Source organism: Podarcis filfolensis (assembly GCF_964270895.1).
Source record: "Podarcis filfolensis genome assembly, chromosome: 18".
NCBI lineage: Eukaryota > Metazoa > Chordata > Lepidosauria > Squamata > Lacertidae > Podarcis > Podarcis filfolensis.
Window position 1 is genome coordinate 7,747,804 of NC_139622.1, and position 23,676 is coordinate 7,771,479.

At 48.9% G+C, this 23,676-nt stretch overlaps 1 protein-coding gene across 1 annotated transcript; it reads left to right on the plus strand.

The window, feature by feature from the left end:
* The first annotated feature begins 2,324 nt into the window (after window positions 1-2,324).
* MARCHF2 (membrane associated ring-CH-type finger 2) lies at window positions 2,325-18,642 on the plus strand. Its single transcript, XM_083594909.1, has 5 exons — window positions 2,325-2,538; window positions 11,712-11,940; window positions 15,189-15,384; window positions 16,567-16,776; window positions 17,315-18,642. The coding sequence occupies exons 2-5, from the start codon at window positions 11,765-11,767 to the stop codon at window positions 17,471-17,473; spliced, it is 741 nt and encodes a 246-aa protein (XP_083451035.1). The 5' UTR covers window positions 2,325-2,538; window positions 11,712-11,764; the 3' UTR covers window positions 17,474-18,642.
* The last annotated feature ends 5,034 nt before the right edge of the window (window positions 18,643-23,676 follow it).

The window sequence follows — 23,676 nt, forward strand, 5'->3', positions numbered from 1 at the left end:
TTGAATGAGTGGGCACCTTATTATTTCAGTCATTTTTTACTTGTCCCATAAAGGGAATCATTTGTTGTTGTTGTTTAGTTGTTTAGTCGTGTCCGACTCTTCGTGACCCCCTGGACCAGAGCACGCCAGGCCCTCCTGTCTTCCACTGCCTCCCGCAGTTTGTTCAGACTCATGTTTGTAGCTTCGAAGACACTATCCAACCATCTCGCCCTCCGTCGTCCCCTTCTCCTTGTGCCCTCCATCTTTCCCAACATCAGGGTCTTTTCCAGGGAGTCTTCTCTTCTCATGAGGTGGCCAAAGTCTTGGAGCCTCAGCTTCACGATCTGTCCTTCCAGTGAGCACTCAGGGCTGATTTCCTTCAGAATGGGTCGGTTTGATCTTCTTGCAGTCCATGGGACTCTCAAGAGTCTCCTCCAGCACCATAATTCAAAAGCATCCATTCTTCGGCGATCAGCCTTCTACGGCTAAAAGGGACTGGGGGCTAAACAACCAAATATTGTAGAACTTTCTGTAAGTCTGCCGTCGCACGCTGAACCGAATGAGTTACTGTGAGATGTCGTAAACATCAATAGTATACAGGTGACTCGTGACTTAAGCGTGTTCAACGTGTGCATTTATCTTTACACATTTGGCAAAATACCAGACCAGAAGACGCACCTAGTTTTTGGAGGAGGAAAACAAGAAGAAAAATATTCTGAATCTCAGAAGCCAGAACAGCAAGAGGGATCGCTGCGCAGTGAAAGCAGCAATCCCTCTTGCTGTTCTGGCTTCTGGGATAGCTGCACAGCCTGCATTCGCTCCATAAGACGCACACACATTTCCCCTTACTTTTTAGGAGGGAAAAAGTGAGTCTTATAGAGCAAAAAATAACTGCAGGATTACAGTCAAAAGCAAACATGCTACAGGGAGTGAAAAGGAAAATCAAAACACCTAATTTCTAAATGGCTGTTCCTATGCTGCCCAGCTGGCACAGTTCAGGGGCAGGAGGTGCCTGGCAGAGCAAAGCTGGTGAAATGAGCCTTATTGCTTCCCATCTCTCCCACTGGGCCAGCCTGATGGAGTGGTTGAGGGGAGAGGAGGTTTGGTGGGGCTGGCCTGTCACTGCTGAGCCCATGGAGCAAGCTTCCCCACAGCTGAAACGTGCAATCGCATCTCTGACCATCACTAGTTTTCTTCCTGGGATCCCTGCGTGCATCTCAAGATACCCAAGGGGGTGGGTGACGTGTTTCCTCCTTCAGATTTTGACGGACAGATCAGTACGTATTATGGAAATTGTAGTAGATCAGCAGCCTGGGGTTTGCGGGGGGGGGGGGAGAGAGAGCAGGGGTTGGCCACCCTCCCCTCCAAAGTGCCAATACAGTCTGTTCCTACAGATGCAGCAGGAGCTATCAGTTTATTTTTTTAAAGATCGGTATGTCCCTTTTGTGAAGGGACGCGGGTGGCGCTGTGGTCTAAACCACTGAGCCTCTTGGACTTGCTGATCAGAAGGTCGGCGGTTTGAATCCCCGCGACGGGATGAGCTCCCGTTGCTCAGTCCCTGCTCCTGCCAACCTAGCAGTTCGAAAGCACTTTCCAAGTGCAAGTAGATAAATAGGTACCGCTCTGGAGGGAAGGTTAACGACATTTCCATGCACTGCTCTGGTTTGCCAGAAGCGACTTAGTCCTGCTGGCCACATGACCCAGAAGCTGTACGCCGGCTCCCTCGGCCAATAAAGCAAGATGAGCGCCGCAACCCCAGAGTCGGCCACAACTGGACCTAATGGTCAGGGGTCCCTTTACCTTTATGTCCTTTTTGCATTATTATTATTTTTTAAATGCCCACTCAGTTGGGCAGGCAAAGTTTCACTTAAATGTTTGCTTTTGGGATTTATTTTTTTTTAAGTGCTATTTAAAGGTACTTTACTCGTCATTAAAATCCGGAAAGATAGAAAAAAACTAATCCATTTTGATGGTATTTTTCACCCTCTGTATTTCTCCACCTAAAGAGGGAACCGCATCCTTGTTCGAATGGGAACCTGAAATCAAGGTCTGCCAATCTCTCGCCTTTCCCCTTTGGTTTGGGCGCAGATCCAACTAGGAGGCGTGGCTGGGCGTCGAAAGAGGCCCCGCCCCTTCTCTCCCTCTTCTTCCCCCGCCAACTCCGGACAGCAGCAGCGAATTGATTGGCCGCCCGGGCCGTGACCGTTACGCCTCGCGCTGCGCCGCCCGACTGCGCGTGCGCCAGCGGCCCCTCGCAGGGGGCGGGCTCCGCTTCGCTCGAGGCCGCGCCATTGGCTGCTTCCCGAAGCCGTCCCCGCTGATTGGCTGAAAGGAGGGGGACAGGGGGCGTGCCGGGCGCTTCCAGTCAGGTGCGGACGCCGCTGACAGAGGCAGGCGGAGGCGGCGGCCGCCTCCTCCTCCTCCTCCTCCCGCGCTTCTTCTTCCCCAGCACCCGCCAGCCTGGGGAGATGGGGCGGCCGGAGCCTCGACCCTGAGGGGAAGGCGCCAAGGAACGGGCCGGCGGAAGGGCGGGGCTCTGGCGGAAGGGGCGGGGCGCAGGTAAGGAGGGGGCGGGGCTTGGCGTTGAGTGACAGGCGCTCCAGGAAGGGGGCAGGAGGGGGGTCTCTGGAGGGGCTTTGCCTTGCTGGGTCGCCTCCCCACTCCCCGCCTCAGAATAGGCCGGAACCCTGCTCCCAAATCCCCGCCCCAGGGGGAAGGCTGCAGGTACACTGCCTCTGGGTATGGAGGCTCCATGGGAAGGGACCCCGAGGGTCATCTAGTCCAACCCCGCCCCCCGCCATGGAGGGATCTCAGCTCAAAGCATCCCTGACAGGGGGCCACCCCGACCTCTGCTGGGAAAAGGGAGGGAGAGGCCACCACACCCCCGGGGGAGACCCTCCCACAGTTGGAAGGATCTTGCCAACCGAAAGGAGGTCCCTGCATCTTCAAAAGAGGGGGGAGGGGAAGACCAACAGTGAACTCGTCACCCATAACAGGAAAGGTCCAGGCAATTCAACACTGGTAAAGGTAAAGGGACCCCTGACCATTAGGTCCAGTCGTGGCCGACTCTGGGGTTGTGGCGCTCATCTCGCTTTATTGGCCGAGGGAGCCGGCGTACAGATTCTGGGTCATGTGGCCAGCAGGACTAAGCCGCTTCTGGCGAACCAGAGCAGTGCATGGAAATGTCGTTAACTTTCCCTCCAGAGCGGTACCTATTTATCTACTTGCGCTTTGACATGCTTTTGAACTGCTAGGTTGGCAGGAGCAGGGACCGAGCAACGGGAGCTCACCCCGTCGCGGGGATTCGAACCGCTGACCTTCTGATCAGCAAGTCCTAGGCTCTGTGGTTTAACCCACAGTGCCACCCGTGTCCCTACTGAAGGTAAAGGTAAAGGGACCTCTGACCATTAGGTCCAGTCATGGCCGACTCTGGGGTTGCGGCGCTCATCTCGCTTTATTGGCCGAAGGAGCCGGCGTACGGCTTCCGGGTCACGTGGCCAGCATGACTAAGCCGCTTCTGGCGAACCAGAGCAGCGCACGGAAACGCCGTTTACCTTCCCGCCGGAGCGGTACCTATTTATCTACTTGCACTTTGATGTGCTTTCGAACGGCTAGGTTGGCAGGAGCAGGGACCGAGCAACGGGAGCTCACCCCATCACCGGGATTCGAACTGCCGACCTTCTGATCGGCAAGTCCTAGGCTCTGTGGTTTAACCCACAGCGCCACCCGCGTCCCACTGGACTGCCCCGTAATTCAATGGAAAATTCTATGTCCTGTACCTCCAGATGTTGGTGAACGGCATCTCCCGTCAGCCCTGCTAAGGATAGCCAACGGCCAAGGTTGGTGGGTGTGATGGCAGCTGCAGTTCAGCAACACCTCGAAGAGCAAAGTCCTCTGTACCTCTTGTGGCAGTGAATGCTCTGCATTACTTTAACATTGTGTGAAGTAGAAGTGGCGGCAATGGGGTGCTTTAGCCAAGGAAGAAGATGGCTGGGAGCCCTGAGTTGTGTTAGAAACTCAGGTGTATAAACTAGGTGCCAAATGGCTCCTTAAACCAAGGTTACAGTTGCCAAAACAGAATATATACTTGTCATTTTGCGGCAAGACCGCAAAGGTCTTATTTTTCAAATGATGGACTGACTCTGACTGAATATCAGTTAAACATCTGGCTAGTTCAGATGACAACCTTGAGCTAGGTATAGAAGAAAAGTCACTTGATCCAGGGACAGTCCACATACCGTATTTTTCACTCTATAAGACGCACCAGACCACAAGACACACCTAGTTTTTGGAGGAGGAAAACAAGAAAAAAAATATTCTGAATCTCAGAAGCCAGAACAGCAAGAGGGATCGCTGCGCAGTGAAAGCAGCAATCCCTCTTGCTGTTCTGGCTTCTGGGATAGCTGCGCAGCCTGCATTCGCTCCATAAGACACACACACATTTCCCCTTACTTTTTAGGAGGGAAAAAGAGAGTCTTATAGAGCAACAAATACGGTATATATTGGCCTATCCTGACCATTCATAACTTAAGAATAACTTAAGAAACTGTGAGCAGGGCAGTGGGGTGGGGTAAGTGAAGACAGGCGACAACAATTAGCTATGACGTTGTTCACTGGTCCTGCTCAGGCTGTGCAGAAAAAGCGTTTTGGTTCCTGAAATCCATTCTGATTGTGCAGATATAACGGATACAGTGCTACAGGACGGGGCATGAGTGTGTGGAAACAGGCCAGATCCAAGGATCCCCAGGCATGTGTCTTCACATGGTGTCAGGCTCCATCCTGGTGCCCAGGCATCTTCACTGGGTTGCAAGTAGCTGACAGTTGGGTGCAAAATTGCGCCTGGCTAATTTCAAACACTGCTGCAGCCTCACTGATCTTCATCTTGGTCTCAGCCGGTGGTACCAGAAACCACCTTGGACTCCTTTGGGAGGAAGGGCAGGATGTAGATTAAATAGATAAAAGACTGCCCTTATGCCTTTGGGGCTGTTTTTAGGGAGGGAATGACCCCCAGACTTTGTGTGCACTGCTTAGGAACACTGGAAATTGCCTTAGAGTGAGTTAGGTTATTGGTCCATCTTTGATATCCATCTGGGGAGCCCAGAGATTGCTTGTGGTTGTGGGCCAAATGGCAAGTGTTGATGTTGACATTATATATATATATATATATATATATATATATATATATATATATATATATATGATGTCCGCTAACCCAGAAATAGTGCTTCAGGTTAAGGAATTTGTTTCAGGATGAGAACAGAAATTGTGCTCCGGCGGTGCAGCGGCAGCAGGAGGCCCCATTAGCTAAAGTGGTGCTTCAGGTTAAGAACAGTTTCAGGTTAAGAATGGACCTCCGGAACGAATTAAGTACTTAACCCGAGGTACCACCGTATTCAAAAGCTACAGTACATTTACAGTATGGTACATTTTCAATCAATATATATCTGGAAGGCTTCTTGAATACTCGTCTGTATCATGGAAGAAGCATCCCAATTCTTTTCTTGTAAAATGGGTTGCTGGAAAGCTTAAGAATTTTGTTATTCATTTAATAACTTTCAAGTCTGTGAAGTAAGAGCATTGCTCGGGCTTGTTAAGTCTGCACAGAAGTTCTGTTTGGTCGGTTGCTCTGATCCTGATTTTGCATATGCATTGAGTTGGCTAGAGCCTGGGTGCTGACAACATCCGGGTCATGGGTCTGATCCCCTTATGGGTGCATATTCCTGCATTGGAGGGGGTGGAACTAGATGACCCATGGGGTCCCTTCCAACTCTCTCATCTATGAACTCTCCCAATGGCTGTGAGAAAATTGTGCAGTACCGCTGTGGTGTACTAGTTAGTACCCTAGTCTAGATTGAGCTTGGGAGACCTCAATCTAGTTCAAATTCCCAGTTAGTTCACTGGTTGACTTTGGGCAGTTGCTGTCTCTCAGACCTGCCTCCCAGGGTTGGGAGGGTGACACTGGGTGACACTGTCAGTTCCATAGAGGAAGTGCTAAAGGTAAAGTTAAAGGGGCCCCTGACCATCAGGTCCAGTCGTGATCGACTCTGGGGTTGCGGCACTCATCTCGCTTTACTGGCCGAGGGAGCCGGCATACAGGTTCCGGGCATGGCCAGCATGACTAAGCCGCTTCTGGCGAACCAGAGCAGCGCATGGAAACGCCGTTTACCTTCCCGCTGGAGCGGTACCTATTTATCTACTTGCACTTTGACGTGCTTTCGAACTGCTAAGTTGGCAGAGCAGGGACCGAGCAACGGGAGCTCACCCCGTCACGGGGATTCGAACCGCTGACCTTCTGATCGGCAAGTCCTAGGCTCTGTGGTTTAACCCACAGCGCCACCCGTGTCCCTACTGAAGGTAAAGGTAAAGGGACCTCTGACCATTAGGTCCAGTCGTGGCCGACTCTGGGGTTGCGGCGCTCATCTCGCTTTACTGGCCGAGGGAGCCGGCATACAGCTTCCGGGTCATGTGGCCAGCAGGACAAAGCCGCTTCTGGCGAACCAGAGCAGCGCACGGAAACGCCGTTTACCTTCCCGCTGGAGCGGTACCTATTTATCTACTTGCACTTTGACGTGTTTTCAAACTGCTAGGTTGGCAGGAGCAGGGACCGAGCAATGGGAGCTCACCCCGTCGCGGGGATTCGAACCGCCGACCTTCTGATCAGCAAGTCCTGTGGTTTAACCCACAGCGCCACCCATGGAAGTGCTAGGATAGCACTTTTAACAGCCTTGGACAGAACCCCGGGAACTGTAGTTTGTTAAGGATGCAGAGAGTGGTTAGGAAATAAACCTCCCCCCACCCCATGTCCTTTCACAGAGCTACAATTTCTATATTGGTTTACCAGTCCCTCTTCCCAGGAACTTTGGGGATTGTAAATACAGTGCTCAGAATTATTCGGGAGAAGCTATAACCGTGCTTTAGATGTGTTCTGTGGCTTTAGATGTGTGCTGCGGCCGAACTGTAAGGAGGATATGACTGTAATTTAGGGTTGCCATATTTTAGGAGGTGAACATCCGGACACAAAAGTTGTTGAGCTTTTTCCCCCGCAAACAGAATAAATACATTTTCAGCAAACAGAATAAATACTTCCGATAAGGAAGTACGGCAGCCCTATTTGTGCAATGAAAAGATCTTTCCCTCGCTGTTCCTCAGCTTTTTATGAACAAGATGTCCCTAAGACGTTAATTCTGCTATCGGTTAGTTTTTATCCATGGCAGTGTGAACTGGAGTTCTTTAAATACTGCAAGGGGACGCGGGTGGCGCTGTGGGTTAAACCACAGAGCCTAGGACTTGCCGATCAGAAGGTCGGCGGTTCGAATCCCCGCAATGACAAGGTGAGCTCCCATTGCTCGGTCCCTGCTCCTGCCAACCTAGCAGTTCGAAAGCACGTCAGAGTGCAAGTAGATAAATAGGTACCGCTCCAGCGGGAAGGTAAACGGCGTTTCCGTGCACTGCTCTGGTTCTCCAGAAGCGGCTTAGTCCTGCTGGCCACATGACCCGGAAGCTGTACGCCGGCTTCCTTGGCCAGTAAAGCGAGATGAGCGCTGCAACCCCAGAGTCGGCTACGACTGGACCTAATGGTCAGGGGTCCCTTTACCTTTAAACACTGCAAGAGCCAGCCCCTGCTCGCCTGAGAGTTGGGTTTGCTTTGTGCATGGGCTCTTGCAGGCATTTGAAACGCTCCAGTTAACCACCTCCTCATTGCTGCGGGCGACTTCACCAGGCGGCGGCGACAGATCTGCATTTGGGGACCTTTGCCCTATGCCATTTTTGTGTGCTGGCGAGGGAATGGCCTGGGAGAGAGATAGAGGCAGGAGAAGCGTTCTGGATTTTGCATGTTTAAAACGATGAGGTGGAAAACATTTTGGAACCAGTCGGCACTCCCTGCCTTTGCCGTGGTTCCAGGAGTAGCCAGGAACCTGGGATTTCTCCAGCGCAGGCTGAGAAGCAAAGACCCGAGGGAGGGTAGAAAGGCGGATTGCAGGTGTCCAGGTGACTTGAAGATGGCAGAAGCATTACGAACTCAGATATATAAGCTGATCGCCAAACGGCACCTTAAACCTACAGTTGCCACAATTAGGTGCCATTTTCCCCAAAATGGGGTGTGTTGTGGCAGTTATTATTATTAATTTCTATTCTATACCACGTTGTATTTTAAAGCAGGGGGTGGTGGTGGTGGTGTAATCTCAAAGCTGTTTACAGCCCATTAGCGCATCAAATAAAACAACCCAGAATGAAATGAATTCAAGCTTCTGAGAAAATATTTCAGATTCTTCTCTAAGTGACGTTTCGCTTTCCCCATTTTTTTTTTTTAACCTATTGCTTAATTTATAGAGCTTGTCCCATAGCGGAAGGACTCTAAAGGGCCAGTGTGGCGTAATGGTTAGAGTGACGGACAAGGGCCTGGGAGATTGGGGTTCGAATCCCCACTCCTGTCATGAAGCTCAGTGTAATTTGTGGGAAAGCTTAATTATGTTTATGGACCCGACTAGACGTAAGATGCATTTAAAAAAAATTAAAATAAAATGAATAGGGCCCAATGGAAAGCGGGTGCTGATAACTAACTGGATTGGAGCAGGCAGAAGTGTAGGGTGGGAGTTAACCCTTTACTCCCTTGCTGTGCAACCAGCTCCTTTGAAGCTGCTATTTGCATTGGAAGGATATGCTACACAATTCACAGTTCCAGCCCCCCATACCCGCTACTTTAGGATAACCCTTGCTGAAGTAGCCTGCGGTCTACAGAAGTCCATGACACAATAAACTGGTAAAAGTCTTTAAGGTGCCACAATATTCTTCGTTGCTTTTCCCTTGGGGCTGTGCAGCACACCTCTTAAGAGGAAAAGAACACTTCAGGGTGTATGTTTTGAGAATGCATAGGCAAAGTTACTCTCCTCACTCCTGAGAAGAGTTTGCGCTCAGCTGGTTGTGGGACCAGTTTCACGCTGGCTAAGTTTTAAGGGATGTTGCCTTCCTTGGGTTGGGTGCTTAGAAATCAACCAAATGAAAAGGGAGGAGCTGTTCCCTGTTTTATTATCCAAGCAACTGCTTTTCAGAATGATGAAGACCACAAAGGCAGCTCGTTTTTCCAGGAACAGTGCTTCCTTCCTGGACATTTGCTGACCGATGCAGGACACGTGCATTTCTTGAACAATGGGGATCCTCTTGGGAGATGTTCCCCCGCCTTTTTGTTCTGTAATTAACTAAGACATGAATACAAAGTCCGCTGAGTATGTTGTCCGTCTCCTCCCCTGCGCCACACACACGTTGCATTCCTTCACCTTCTTCGAAACCGTGTTGTTGCTAATATGTCATGTTTGTGAGAATCTAGGGCCTGCACATATGCAGAGCAGGATGTGTGTGATTTCCCTAAACATGCTTGCATAGCTCAGTTGGTTAGACGTTAGAGCATGGTGCTGCTGCTAATAATAATAATAATAATAATAATAATAATAATAATAATAATAATTTATTTGTACCCCACCCATCTGACTGGGTTTCCCCAGCCACTCTGGGCGGCTTCCATAGAGACCAAAAATACACTAATTTGTCATACATTAAAAACTTCCCTGAACAGGGCTGCCTTAAGATGTATTCTGAATGTCAGGTAGTTGTTTATCTCTTTATCTCTTTGACATCTGATGGGAGGGCGTTCCACAGGGCGGGCGCCACTACCGAGAAGGCCCTCTGCCTGGTTCCCTGTAGCTTTGCTTCTCGCAATGAGGGAACCGCCAGAAGGCCCTCGGCGCTGGACCTCAGCGTCCGGGCAGAACGATGGGGGTGGAGACGCTCTTTCAGGTATACTGGGCCGAGGCCGTTTAGGGCTTTAAAGGTCAACACCAACACTTTGAATTGTGCTCGGAAACGTACTGGGAGCCAATGTAGGTCTTTCAGGACCGGTGTTATGTGGTCTCGGCGGCCGCTCCCAGCCCCCAGTCTAGCTGCCGCATTCTGGATTAGTTGTCATTTCAAAGGTAGCCCCACGGAGAGCGCATGGCAGTAGTCCAAGCGGGAGATAACCAGAGCATGCACCACTGGCGAGACAGTCTGCGGGCAGGGAGGGTCTCATCCTGCGTACCAGATGGAGCTGGTAGACAGCTGCCCTGGATACAGAATTGACCTGCGCCTCCACGGACAGCTGTGGGTCCAAAATGACTCCCAGGCTGCGCACCTGGTCCTTCAGGGGCACAGTTACCCCAATCAGGACCAGGGAGTCCTCCACACCAGCCCGCCCCCTGTCTTCCCAAAACAGTACTTCTGTCTTGTCAGGATTCAACCTCAATCCAATAATAACGCGAAGGTTCAATCCCTTAAAAAGTACCGAGCTCTGCATATTCTTGTACAGTTGTACTTTGGAAGCCGAATGCATTGGCTCCCAAATGATTGAAATCCAGAAGTGAGTGCTCTCCTGTTGCCGATTGGAAGCCACGCTTTGGTTTTCGAACGGTTCCAGGAGTCGAACGGACTCCCGGGACGCATTCAGTTCAAAAACCAAGGTACCACTGTCATCCTCAGGGTCCCTTTCAACTCTATGATTCTTTTTGATAGAGTGTGTGTACAGGCCTCACTTATGGTCGCTTGTCATTTTAAGATTGCCAGTGTCTCTTTTTCTCCATTTTGCCTTGAACGATACACGGAAGCTGAAGAAAGTCTCCTTTTTGTCACCTGGATCACCCGTTCACAGAGCATCTCAGCCTCTGGTCCCCAGGTGTCCTCCCACTGACCTTGACTGCATTGTGCTTAGATGGACCATGTTACCTGTCAATCAAGACCCATCTGAGCCAGCAACTCTTAAAAGGAGCATTGATGCCATATAGTCTCTTGACCAGGGATATGCAAACTCAGCCCTCCAGATGTTTTGAGACTACAATTCCCATCATCCCTGACCAATGGTCCTGTTAGCTAGGGATGATGGGAGTTGTAGTCCCAAAACATCTGGAGGGCCAGGTTTGCCTATGCCTGTTCTTGATCTTTAACGCTGCTATTTTACACTCAGTTGTAAGTAATCGCAGCAGGGATGATTCACAGATGGTATTTAACTCTGAGTAGGCTTACTGAGATGTATAAGACTGAATCAGATTAGTGCTGGAGGTGCAAAGAGGTTGAGGGAATGTTCTTTCATAAAAGGGTAAAAGAGTGCTGGGAAATGATCCATAATGAATTGAGAAAAAATGTTTAAAAGTACTTCCCCCCCAAAAAACCGGTCTTTTCTGTTGGGCATAATTCAGACTCAAATTCCCAGGGGTCAAAAAATGTATGCTACTACTGTGGCCCGTGTTTCATTAGCCCAAAAACGGAAAATGAGTGAAGTCCCAATCAAAGAAGAATGGCAACTTAAGTGGACAGAATATGTGCAGCTTGCAGACTTAATATATAGAATAAGAGAACAAGAAGAACATACATTTAGAGAAGACTGGGAAATGTTTATTGAATATATGGGAAATAACGGTGTACAGCTGAAAACGCTGGCAGCATTCAGATAAATTCAACAGTGTAAAAAAGCTTTGATGGATGTAATAATTGAATACTGAACGGTTTAGTTTTTGTAAAATATGCAGGGATTTATGATATGTAAAATGAACCACGGGAAGAGAAGAAGGGAAGTCGCTGATATCTTAAGGATGTAAAATTGGGTACTTTTGATTGTAAAACAGAAAATTGCCAACTGAGCAGCAAAGCGACAAGCCGCGAGTTGTATCGGGCCCGACTTTGACCAGCGCTTTCTGTCTCTTCCTCAGGCCTACCATGATTCTGCTCTCCGGCTGCTGATGCCAGCGCATCCTCGGTTGCCATGACAACGGGCGACTGCTGCCACCTCCCGGGCTCGCTGTGTGACTGTCCGGGCAGCGCCGCGTTGTCCAAGTCGGTGGAAGATTCCGACTTTGGGCGTCCTCAGTACGTCACCCAAGTCACGGCCAAGGACGGACGGCTGCTCTCGACTGTCATCAAAGCCCTGGGGACGCAGAGGTGAGGCCGAGGCGCCCCGGGCTTGTGACGGATTGGTCCGGGGATGTGAGCCTGGTTAGCCGGCAGGAGAGGCGTCCTTTGACCCTGAAGGGCCGAGTTCAGTTTAGAGTCAAAGAAGCAGAAAGCCTTTTAGTGATGGCTGGGGGGTAAGGAGGTTCAGAGTCGGAAGGACATCTGCAAAAACATAAGGATACGCAAGTCTGTGCCTCCTCCTGTTACCCACTTAAAACAGACTTTTATTCAGAGGACTGGAATCCTACGTAGTTTGAGCAGTGTTAGAAACTCAGATATATTACCTAACCGCCAAATGGCACCTTAAACCTAGGTTGCGGTTGCCACAATGGAATGTCTAGGTACCATTTTCCCCCCAGTGAAGAAGAAGAAGAATTAATTTCATTTCTATACCGCTTTGTAAGGGATGCGGGTGACGCTGTGGGTTAAACCACAGAGCCTAGGGCTTGCCGATCAGAAGGTCGGTGGTTCGAATCCCCACGACGGGGTGAGCTCCCGTTGCCCGGTCCCAGCTCCTGCCAACCTAGCAGTTCAAAAGCACGAAGTGCAAGTAGATAAATAGGTACCGCTCCGGCGGGAAGGTAAACGGCGTTTCCGTGCGCTGCTCTGGTTTGCCAGAAGCGGCTTAGTCCTGCTGGCCACATGACCCGGAAGCTGTACGCCGGCTCCCTTGGCCAATAAAGTGAGATGAGCGCCACAACCCCAGAGTCGTCCGTGACCAGACCCAATGTTCAGGGGTCCCTTTACCCTTTACCTATACCACTTTGTATTTTAAAGAAACAGTCTCAAAGCAGTTTAAAATATCAAGTAAAACAATGCAGAATAAAACAAAATCAAGCTTTAAGGGAAATGTTTCAGATCTTTCTCTAAGGGACATTTTGCTTCCCCCCCCCATACCTATTTACCTACTCAGTCTAAAGAGCTGCCCCATAGCCGAAGTGCTGTAGTAAACAAACCCTTCTGCTGACCTGCTTAAGTAAGATGGAGGGGCCAGCCAGATGGAGATGTCAGCCGCCAGCCTGGCACTCAGAGATCTCCGCTTGGTCGTGATTGGACCAGCGCCAGGGGCAGAACATGCCTGGCGAGTGGGGAATTTCTAGCACTGGGGGTTGAGAAAGAAAGGATGCAACTTGGACGTTGTGTTCAGAAGCACTTGGGTTGAGTTCCCAGCGTCTCCACGTACGGTCGGGAGAATCTCCCTGTCTATAATAATAATAATAATAATAATAATAATAATAATAATAATTATTATTATTTTTTATATCCCGCCCTCCTCAGCCGAAGCCGGGCTCAGGGCGGCTAACAACAATAAAACAGTACAACAGTACAACACAACACAACACTCTAAAATCATTCATTATAAAATTAATTCAAATCAAACCAATGGCAACCATTGGGCCAGAGCTCCGCGAAGATTGCCGAAGGAGGGAGTCAGGCTGTGCCCTGGCCAAAGGCCTGGTGGAACAGCTCTGTCTTGCAGGCCCTGCGGAAAGATGTCAAGTCCCACAGGGCCCTGGTCTCTTGTGGCAGAGCGTTCCACCAGATTGGAGCCACAGCCGAAAAAGCCCTGGCTCTAGTTGAGGCCAGCCTAACCTCTCTGTGGCCTGGGACCTTCAAGATGTTTTTTATTTGAAGACCGTAAGTTTCTCTGTGGGACATACCAGGAGAGGCGGTCCCGTAGGTACGAGGGTCCTAGGCCGTATAGGGCTTTAAAGGTTAAAACCAGCACCTTAAACCTGATCCTGTACTCCACCGGGAGCCAGTGTAGCTGGTATAGCACCGGGTGAATGTGATCTCGCAGCGAGGACCCCGTAAGGAGTCTCGCCGCAGCATTCTGCACCCGCTGGAGTTTCTGGGTCAGTCTCAAGGGCAGCCCCACGTAGAGCGAGTTACAACAATCCAGTCTGGAGGTGACCGTCGTGTGGATCACAGTGGCGAGGTCAGGGCGAGAGAGAGGTCCTAGGCCGTATAGGGCTTTAAAGGACCCCAGGGAGCCACTGCCAGACAGTGGTCTGACTCTGCAGAAGGCAACTTCCTGTGTTTCTTCCTCTGCTGGAGCGGCTTATCTATGGTCCTTTCCTGTTAGTCCGACTCACTCGCCCCCTGCACACAATCTCTCCAGACGCCCTTTGTGATGCTTCGGCTGCTGCCTGCTGGAATTTATCTCACATTCTCAGGTAGAACACACGAAGTGGAATGCATTTGTTTTCACAGGATGGAAAGATGCAGGCAGACACAGTCGTCCTTCCCACCTGCTCCTGTTCATGCCCTCGGTCTTCGCACGAGGGCTGAGAAAAAGCAAGCCTGTTCAAGGCTGTCAATCAGGGAAGGGGGGCTGTTTTTGGCCTGGTGGGCCAGATCTTTATCTCCCTGCCCCTGCAGGCCAACTTTAACTGGTGGACGGGGGGCACCCGTCTGCCAATCGTCTGATGTCACAAGGATTTCTGGTGATTGATTGGTGAGCAGGACTGCCCATCTGTCCAAGTTGACCAGGGGGGCTCTCCCTACATACAGTGGTACCTCAGGTTACATTCGCTTCAGGTTACATATGCTTCAGGTTAAAGACTCCGCTAACCCAGAAATAGTCCTTCAGGTTAAGAACTTTGCTTCAGGATGAGAACAGAAATTGTGCTCCAGCGGTGCGGCAGCAGCAGGAGGCCCCATTAGCTAAAGTGGTGCTTCAGGTTAAGAACAGTTTCAGGTTAAGAACGGACCTCCGGAACGAATTAAGTACTTAACCCGAGGTACCACTGTACTGTGTTGTGTGAAGTGGGACTATTGTCCTTTATTCCTTTTCTCTTTGCTGTCTGATGAGAAAGAGGAAGGAGCTAAGTCAGAATGCTCTGAGTGTATTATATGTAAATAAAAGTAGATTAGCCAAAATGCTGTGCTACTGAGTTCTGTTACGCAAACTGCCAATACTCTGCAGGATCGTAAGTGTTCGGATGCCTCTTGGTATCAGTCGCTGTGATGTTTGGGCTGAAGAAAGCTTTTGAAGCTCCCGAACGATCGACCAGGAGGGAGAGAACATGCCAGTCGGGCATGTGTCTCTGCCAGAGCCCTACACACGAGTAGAACAAGCCTAACCGGAACAGAGGCAGGAAGGATAACCATGTCAGATCACTAACTCCTTGAAATACAGTTTTTCTTCCGGATAGCTTGCCCACACACACTTTCCCCACCCCGGTCTTCTGAAAGTGGCTGAAGCCCCCTTCTCTTTTGCCTTCTCCTCGCAGCGATGGCCCAATCTGTCGAATCTGCCACGAAGGCGGAAGCGGAGAAGGCCTGCTCTCGCCCTGCGATTGCACGGGCACCTTGGGGACCGTCCACAAGAGCTGCCTGGAGAAGTGGCTTTCCTCCTCCAACACGAGCTACTGCGAACTGTGCCACACCGAGTTTGTCGTGGAGCGGCGGCCCAGGCCCCTGATTGAGGTGGGTTGCGCCTCCACGATCTCCAGGCTAGAGGTTTTGAGTGGGAAAGAGAACGACAAATCTGTTTCTTTGGAACGCTTGCATTCTGCTTTGTCCCTTGCAAAAGATTCTCAAAATGAAATTGTGCTCAGGTGTTATAAACGGAACAGGAAAGCATGATCTCTCCATGGAACCGGAATAGATCAGGCAGCGCTCCCTGCCGTCTGCACATCAGAGGTTCTCTCTGAGGCAAGGGAGTGGGGCTGGGCGGCTGGAGATATCTCAGCCCATGATGGGAGCAGACTTCCCTTGCTGGTAGATGATGAGAAACACTGATAGGATAGGTAGATACACATACTTGGAAGCTCACAAATGGCAGCTGTCAAATAAATTTGTGAGCAACTCCTTCATAGCCTGCGAACCTTCCACGCCATCGTAAATGGATAATAATGCAGCCTCTGGACTGTCGGTCAGTGATTTCTGTTATCTCCTTAAGCACCCTTTGCCCCCCCTCCAAATGTACATATTTACACCCCCACCACATGTGAACATAATTCCCCGCTTCCCGGCATCCCCTCCAACATAACACCGAATATTCCTTGTTTATTTGATTACAAAATCATTTCCAGCGTGTTGCTGGACAGCAAGAACGCAGGCAGTTGCTTGCTCTCGATTTAGGCTCAGGCACCCTCTTTACTCCCGGGAGATAAAACTTGTTTGGTACTAACAAGGTGGCTCTGAGAGTTCTCAAACGAGAGACAGAGCTTTCAGCTCCATCAGCGTTCTTGTTTTTATCTAATGTGACTGGCGTTAAATACCATCTCCAAACTACCCGTATTTTTCGCTCTATAAGACGCACCAGACCATAAGAAACACCTAGTTTTTGGAGGAGGAAAACAAGAAAAAAAATATTCTGAATCTCAGAAGCCAGAACAGCAAGAGGGATCGCTGCGCAGTGAAAGCAGCAATCCCTCTTGCTGTTCTAGCTTCTGGGATAGCTGCGCAGCCTGCATTCGCTCCATAAGACGCACACACATTTCCCCTTACTTTTTAGAAGGGAAAAAGTGAGTCTTATAGAGCAAAAAATACGGTAATTTATAATAATTTTCTTTTATTCTCATGGACAACATTTTCAACGTGCGATTCTTTCCCCTTCCTTCTGACAAATTAATCCCCTTCCGTCTCTTCCTTCCTTCTCTCCAGTGGCTGAAGGACCCCGGCCCACGCAACGAGAAACGGACGCTGTTCTGCGACATGGTGTGTTTCCTTTTCATCACCCCGCTGGCTGCCATCTCCGGCTGGCTTTGCCTCCGTGGTGCCCAAGACCATCTGCAGTTCAATAGCCGCCTGGAGGCTATCGGCCTGATTGCCCTGACCATAGCACTTTTTACCATCTATGTCCTTTGGACACTGGTGAGTGGTCATGCCCGCTTTCCTTCTTGGGGTTCTTCTTACACTGAATTCGTCTATTCCTCCTCCTTACTATTATTGGGGGCAGGTTATGGGTCAGTGATAGGGATGCGGGTGGCGCTGGGGGTTAAACCACAGAGCCCAGGACTTGCCGATCAGAAGGTCGGCGGTTCGAATCCCCACGACGGGGTGAGCCCCCATTGCTTGGTCCCAGCTCCTGCCAACCTAGCAGTTCGAAAGCACGTCAGTGCAAGTAGATAAATAGGTACCGCTCCGGCGGGAAGGTAAACAGCATTTCTGTGTGCTGCTCAGGTTTGCCAGAAGCGGCTTAGTCATGCTGGCCACATGACCCGGAAGCTGTACGCCGGCTCTCTCGGCCACTAAAGCGAGATGAGCGCCGCAATCCCAGAGTCGGCCACAACTGGACCTAATGGTCAGGGGTCCCTTTACCTTTACCTTGGGCACTTCCAAACCTAACCCTGATTATTCTTGCTCTCCTTCCCCACCCCGCTTGTGACCCCCCTCCCACTCCGCCGGCCAGGTTTCATTCCGCTACCATTGCCAGCTGTACTCCGAGTGGCGAAGGACCAATCAGAAAGTCCGCCTGATGATCCCGGACTCGAGGAACCCGCACCCTGTCTCGCACTCGCTGCTCTCCGCCAAGCTCCTGAAGAAGAAGGCCGACGAGACGACCGTATGAGCCAGGAGCGGCCCTCCGTAGGCGAGGGGGGCCCTCCCCTCGCATGGGGCGGGGGGCGGGGAGGAGGGAGAGAGAGAGAGAGGAGAGCGGGATAGCACTTTCTCCCGCCCACAGTGGCAAAAGACTCGCCTAAACAATCAGCCCGACCAAAGGGGGAATCTTGCCACTTGCCCCGTTCCGCTGCGGCGAGAACACAGAACGACAACCGAGCCCCCCCAGGGGTGTGTGCAATGAGCCTGGCTGGCGGTGGGCCCTGAGCGCCCGCCGGCCAGACTCCGTCTTCGAGACGAAATCTAGCAGAGGAGAAAGAGAGCCTCTCCCTATATCCATATATCTATATTATATTACCATAATTATTGTTGTTATTATAATTTTATCACTCTTCTTAATTTCCACGCCTGGTGTTGTCGCTGTTGCTGCTGTTGCTGTTTGTGTCCAGGCCCCTTTTTTTATGTCGTCCCGACAAACGTCCCCGCGAGAGAGGCGGAGAGGCGACCTGCCCGTTGCTGCTGCTTCGATGCCCCACCACCACCCCCCGCTCACCTCAAGGCTGTTGCGCTTTGTCGGTTTCGCTCGGTGGAGCATTTGCTGCGGAGGTTTCTCGCTGCCGCCCGACTTCTCCTATGCGGCAACCGCTGCGGCTGTCGCATTTCGGGGAAGGCTCGAGAATCGATGAGTCCTTAACCCCCAGTGGTTTAATACCTGCTGTCCCTGTGGGTAGCAGCTGGGAAATGTCTGAGGAAGCCGAGGGCACCTCTGTAATAAATATCCACCCCGCGAAACACACCGGGCGTATTTTCAAGAACTTGCAATGACTTTCTAAGCGGGGGGGGGGGGGGGGAAGCAATGTGCAGATCTGCTTGTCATCTGATTGAATTTGGGAATGAATTGGTGCTCTTCCGAAGAACCGGAGGGTGGGAGGGAAGTTTCTTCTCCTTTTGCGCCCTTCTTTCCTCGGGGTCTCTCCAAGCCCCCTTTCCTGTTTTTGCACTACATAGATTTTTCGGGTGGGGGAGCCCCCAGCCCCCTCCCTCATCCCCCCTCCCTCTTGTTTCTTTGTCAGTGATGTTTCTCTCCCCGGCCAGAGGATTCTGTGCGTTTGAGAATGGATTTGAAGTATAATAATAATAATCCCAGGAGGAGTAAAAAAAGAAAAAAAATTGAACCAATGTTGGGACTGGAGAAGTTTTTATTTTTTTTAAAAAAAGAAGGTTGCGACTGACTGAGTGGTAGTTTTTGAGAAATCTTGGCAGCTCGTTGCTGTAATAATCTGTGCGACACTCTCCGGCGTGGAAGGAAAGGTCTGTCCACGCTGGGGAAAGGGCTGAAAGTTTCTGAGCACTTGATCCGCGAAGAGCATACGGAAAGTTCATTTTAAAGAGGAATTGCTTCACGTTCACCCGCCCCGAAAAGGGAACCAATTTGGTCCCTGTTCAATGCACAGTTCAATTCACAATTCATCCACGTGGTTGGTCCTCGGTCTCCGCTGCCCTGCTTATCTTCGGAATTTTACAATCAGCTCTGCTGAAGTATAAAAGACACTTTGGAAATTGAAAAGAAAAGAAAAAAAACATCAAAACACACACCGTGTACAGTAATATGAACAGTTGATTTATTTACTGCAATTATGGTCTTTAAGCTTAAACAGCAATATTTACTTCCCCCCAGTCTTCAAGCTTAAACAGCAAAGTCACTTTTCTGAGAGTTAATAATGGTAAATGTAGCGACTGCAATCAAACACAAGAGTTGAGTGCGGTGAAACCCATTACCCCCAGCCTTACAATCTTAAAAAAACCCGCACAACACATAGCCCCAGGACGGATTGCTGCTTCCATAGTCTGGGTCCCCTCTCTTCTTCCCTGACTGCACATATTTTTTCTGCATCTTGAAAAATCCCATCAATTAAAAAAACGGCACACAGAATAGTGTCTTCAGTGGGGTGGATGTAAAGGCACTTTTGCAGTTCGGCTGGCCGTTGTGGCAGTCGGCTGAGTTCCGCTGGGAAAAGGGCAGTTCTACTGAAGCAGGTCTCCAGTGTTCAGAACTAGGGCCATGTTTGGGGTTCATGGGAGACTTGGAAGCAAAGAAGCTTTGCAGACTTAAAAGAATGGCTTACCTCTTGAACTGGCCAGTCTTGATCCAGTCTGCAGCCTCCCTTGTACTTTGTAGTGAAGTTTGGTGCAACTTTTGCCGTGTTTTTTAAGAAATTATGCTTACTTGTATATTACCATTATTATAAAAACATAAATCACTTGCAGGGGTCAGCAAACTTTTTCAGCAGGGGGCTGGTCCACTGTCCCTCAGACCTTGTGGGGGGCCGGACTATATTTTGGAGAAAAGAAATATGAACGAATTCCTATGCCCCACAAATAACCCAGAGATGCATTTTAAATAAAAGGACACATTCTATTCATGTAAAAACACCAGGCAGGCCCCACAAATAACCCAGAGACGCATTTTAAATAAAAGAACACATTCTACTCATATAAAAACATGCTGATTCCCGGACCGTCCGCGGGCCGGATTGAGAAGGCGATTGGGTCGGATCCGGCCCCCGGGCCTTAGTTTGCCCACCCATGACCTATTATGGCATCTTTTTATCAAGGGTTATAGTGGCATGTATCCTAAGACTTGGGCTGTATCCAAGCAGGGTTTACTCCAAAGCAGACACGTGGAAATGAATGAACATGCCTAACTTAAGTTTCATTAATAGTGGTGAGTCTACATAAGCTAATTCATTTTTTAAAAAACCAGAGCAGTTTACAGCAACTGGTGCATACCATAAAAACCCTGTTTAAAATGTTAAAAGCAGAAATCAGGTTAACCGTGTAGGAATTTTAGTGTGCGATTTTTTGTGGAACTACGGTATATTTAGGGTGCACCTGACAAATATATATACAGTGGTATCTTGGGTTACAGACGCTTTTACATACACTTCAGGTTACAGACTCCGCTAACCCAGAAATAGTACCTTGGGTTAAGAACTTTGCATCAAGATGAGAACAGAAATCGTGCAGTGGTGGCGTGGCGGCGGCAGGAGGCCCCATTAGCTAAAGTGGTGCTTCAGGTTACGAACAGTTTCAGGTTAAGAACGGACCTCCAGAACGAATTAAGTTCTTAACCCGAGGTACCACTGTATATTTTAAAAGTCATAAAAAAATTCACTTCTCAAGGTCTGTTTTCCAGGTGGGAAATAACAGAATAAAAGGACATTGACAAAAATCCCTTGAGGAAAAGAGAAGGGCATCTTTAATATTGCTGCAGCAGGGCCAATCTTACAGAAGAGAAAAGGTAACATGGTTCCTTGGCTTTAATTACATGTTAATTTCTAAAGCCATCAACCGCTACTTTGATTTGGATTTGATTTCTTATCTTTCCATGCTGCTTTTCAGTCAAATGAACCCCAGACCAGCTTACAAACAATAAATAAGAATAACATGTTAGAGAACAAAATAAAGGTAAAGGTAAAGGGACCCCTGACCATTAGGTCCAGTTGTGGCCGACTCTGGGGTTGCGGCGCTCATCTCGCTTTATTGGCCGAGGGAGCCTGCGTACAGCTTCCGGGTCATGTGGCCAGCAGGACTAAGCCGCTTCTGGCGAACCAGAGCAGCGCACAGAAATGCCGTTTACCTTCCCACTGGAGTGGTACCTATTTATCTACTTGCACTCTGACGTGCTTTCAAACCGCTAGGTTGGCAGGAGCAGGGACTGAGCAACGGGAGCTCACCCCGTTGCAGGGATTAGAACTGCCAACCTTCTGATTGGCAAGTCCCAGGCTCTGTGTTTTAACCCACAGCGCCACCCACATAAGTCATACAGAGTGATTAACAAATCACCAGTAAAACAAATTAAATTGATTAACAAACATAAACTATTGTCCTATTGACTCATGATGTTTAGCTCTTACTTGCAAAGAGATGCACCTAAGAACATTTCTGGAATTAATTCAGAAAACACGCCTGATCATCCGGTTCAGAAAAGACGCTATTTAGAAACCATTTCATTCACAAAAGGGATGTGTGGCCAAGCACTTGAATTTCTAAAGGCGAGGAAATATGGAGGCTGAGTAGCTTTCCAGGGGATCGATTCAGCCTCCTGTCAATTTCACATCGCCATTGCTACGTAATAATCCGTTTTGCTATTCCACATCATCCAGATGCGTTTGGGTTTCCTGGCACCCTAAAGGTAGGAGACTCAGGTATGATTTTTTGACATATAATAATACAGAGCAGCTGTGGATTCCTGGAGTTTGAACCTGCAAGGGATTTATACATACCCTGTGCTCTGATTTCCTTAGTATCCCGAGGTGAGATATGGCTAGTGTTGGACTGGCCCTGCGAGAGCCGGGTTCGAATCTCCATGAAGCTCACTGGCTGACCTTGGAGTCAGTCGCCTAACCTACCTCACAGGGATGAAGAGAACCATGGACACCACCTCGAGATCCTTGGAATATAAAGGTGGTTTTTAAATGAAATAATAATAAATGAATGGACGGCCTGGCTGCATTATCTCCCGCCTTCCTTCTGCCAATTGAGGAGGCGCTTTTGTAAAGGGAAGCTTTCTCGATGCTAAAGAGAGAGAAAAGCCTTTTTGCATTAAGTTCATGCAGGTGCTTTCTGATGAACTGGGAAGAGATGTCTTGGGAAGGGTGGAGGAAAGCAAAAGTGTATTGTTGTAAACAAAAATTGCCCTTTTCCCTTATGGGGTATCCAAGAGCCCATATAGAGTCCTTACATAGGTTCCCTATTGGTAGGAGAGAATAACAGGCCAACCAGAGAATATTGAGAAGCAAAGCAGCTAGTAAGCTTGATCTTTATTGATCTGTTGCAACAGGGTGCTCCCCTTAACCACAGGAGAGGAGGAGGGACCCAGAAAAATGGCATGCAAGGCCTTATAAAGACTTTTGAAATTGCCACCCTGTAGATCAAGACCACCCCCAGAAACATCATACCTACATCACAGAAGGGGTGTAACCTAAGACCACCCCTCAGATACATCACACCTACATCACAGGAAAGGCGGTCTAAAACAGAAATTTGAATGTTGTTTTTCTCCTGTTGTTTATCTCCTGTCTGGCAGGTTACTTGACTGGATTGCCTGGGGAGCCTGGCCAGTCTTTTGTAATGATACTTAGTTCCTGGGCCAGGTCACAGGCTCACACCCTGTTCAAACACAGACATACCCTTAAGACAGGATTTGTGAAGGAAAAGACAATGGGGAGGTTTCCCACTTTGACCTTGCAGAGAAAACATGTGCTCAGTTTAGGAATCAAAATGGTTCCAGGTCGGTCTTCCTGTGCTGATCTGTGTACGTGCTTGGTTGTTACGCTTATGAACATCACCATATATCGAAGACCTCAAAATTCCTATCACAGTATCATCCAGGGAATTTTTTTATTTTTTTTAGGTTTCTGGTTCTCTAGGATGCCAAAAATCAATCTCCTGAACAATCGTAGAGTTGGAACGGGTCCCAAGGGTCATCTAGCCCAAACCCCCTGCAGCCAAGTTAGAAAAATGTTTGTAAATGAAGTATAATATTTTTTTCACAAATGAACAAAGGGAGAAAGTGAAGAAGTAAAAAGAACTGCACCCTTTAAGTTTGCTGATTTCTTTTATTTTGAAATTATTATTTTATTTTATTTTGAAATTTTATTATATTTTAAAATTATTTTTTTAATTTTATTTTGAAATTTTATTTTATTTTGAAATTTTATTATATTTTAAAATTATTTTATTTATTTTATTTTGAAATTTTATTTTATTTTGAAATTTTATTATATTTTAAAATTATTTTATTTATTTTATTTTGAAATTTTATTTTATTTTGTTATTTTGAAATTTTATTTTGTTTTGAAATTATTTATGGCACATTCTTCCTTTCAATATAGCGCCTAAAGTTCAAACTCTTTTGGCAGCTGTGGTCAAAGGGCAGCATAGAGACTGGCGGGGCAGAGCGGCCCTCTTCTGGCTCCGCCCTCTGCGTTGCCATGGAGACCCTGCCGGCAAAGCGGCCTCCTCTCACTTCTCATAGAGATTTGCCGGGAAAGGCCCGCCCCTTCCTGGATTCCGACGCCGTACCCCACATCAATCATCGGCTAGGCCGGGATATTTCATGAACTACAACTCCCGTCATCCCTAGAGAGGGAGACCGACGGTCAAGCACGACGGGAATTGAAGTTTTTCAACGGGAAGAGAATACCGGAA

Coding starts and splice junctions, on each gene's coding strand:
- MARCHF2 (XM_083594909.1), top strand. CDS start 11,765: ATGACAACGGGCGACTGCTGCCACCTCCCGGGCTCGCTGTGTGACTGT. Junction 11,941..15,188: donor AAAGCCCTGGGGACGCAGAG/GTGAGGCCGAGG, acceptor TTCTCCTCGCAG/CGATGGCCCAATCTGTCGAA. Junction 16,777..17,314: donor TCTATGTCCTTTGGACACTG/GTGAGTGGTCAT, acceptor TCCGCCGGCCAG/GTTTCATTCCGCTACCATTG.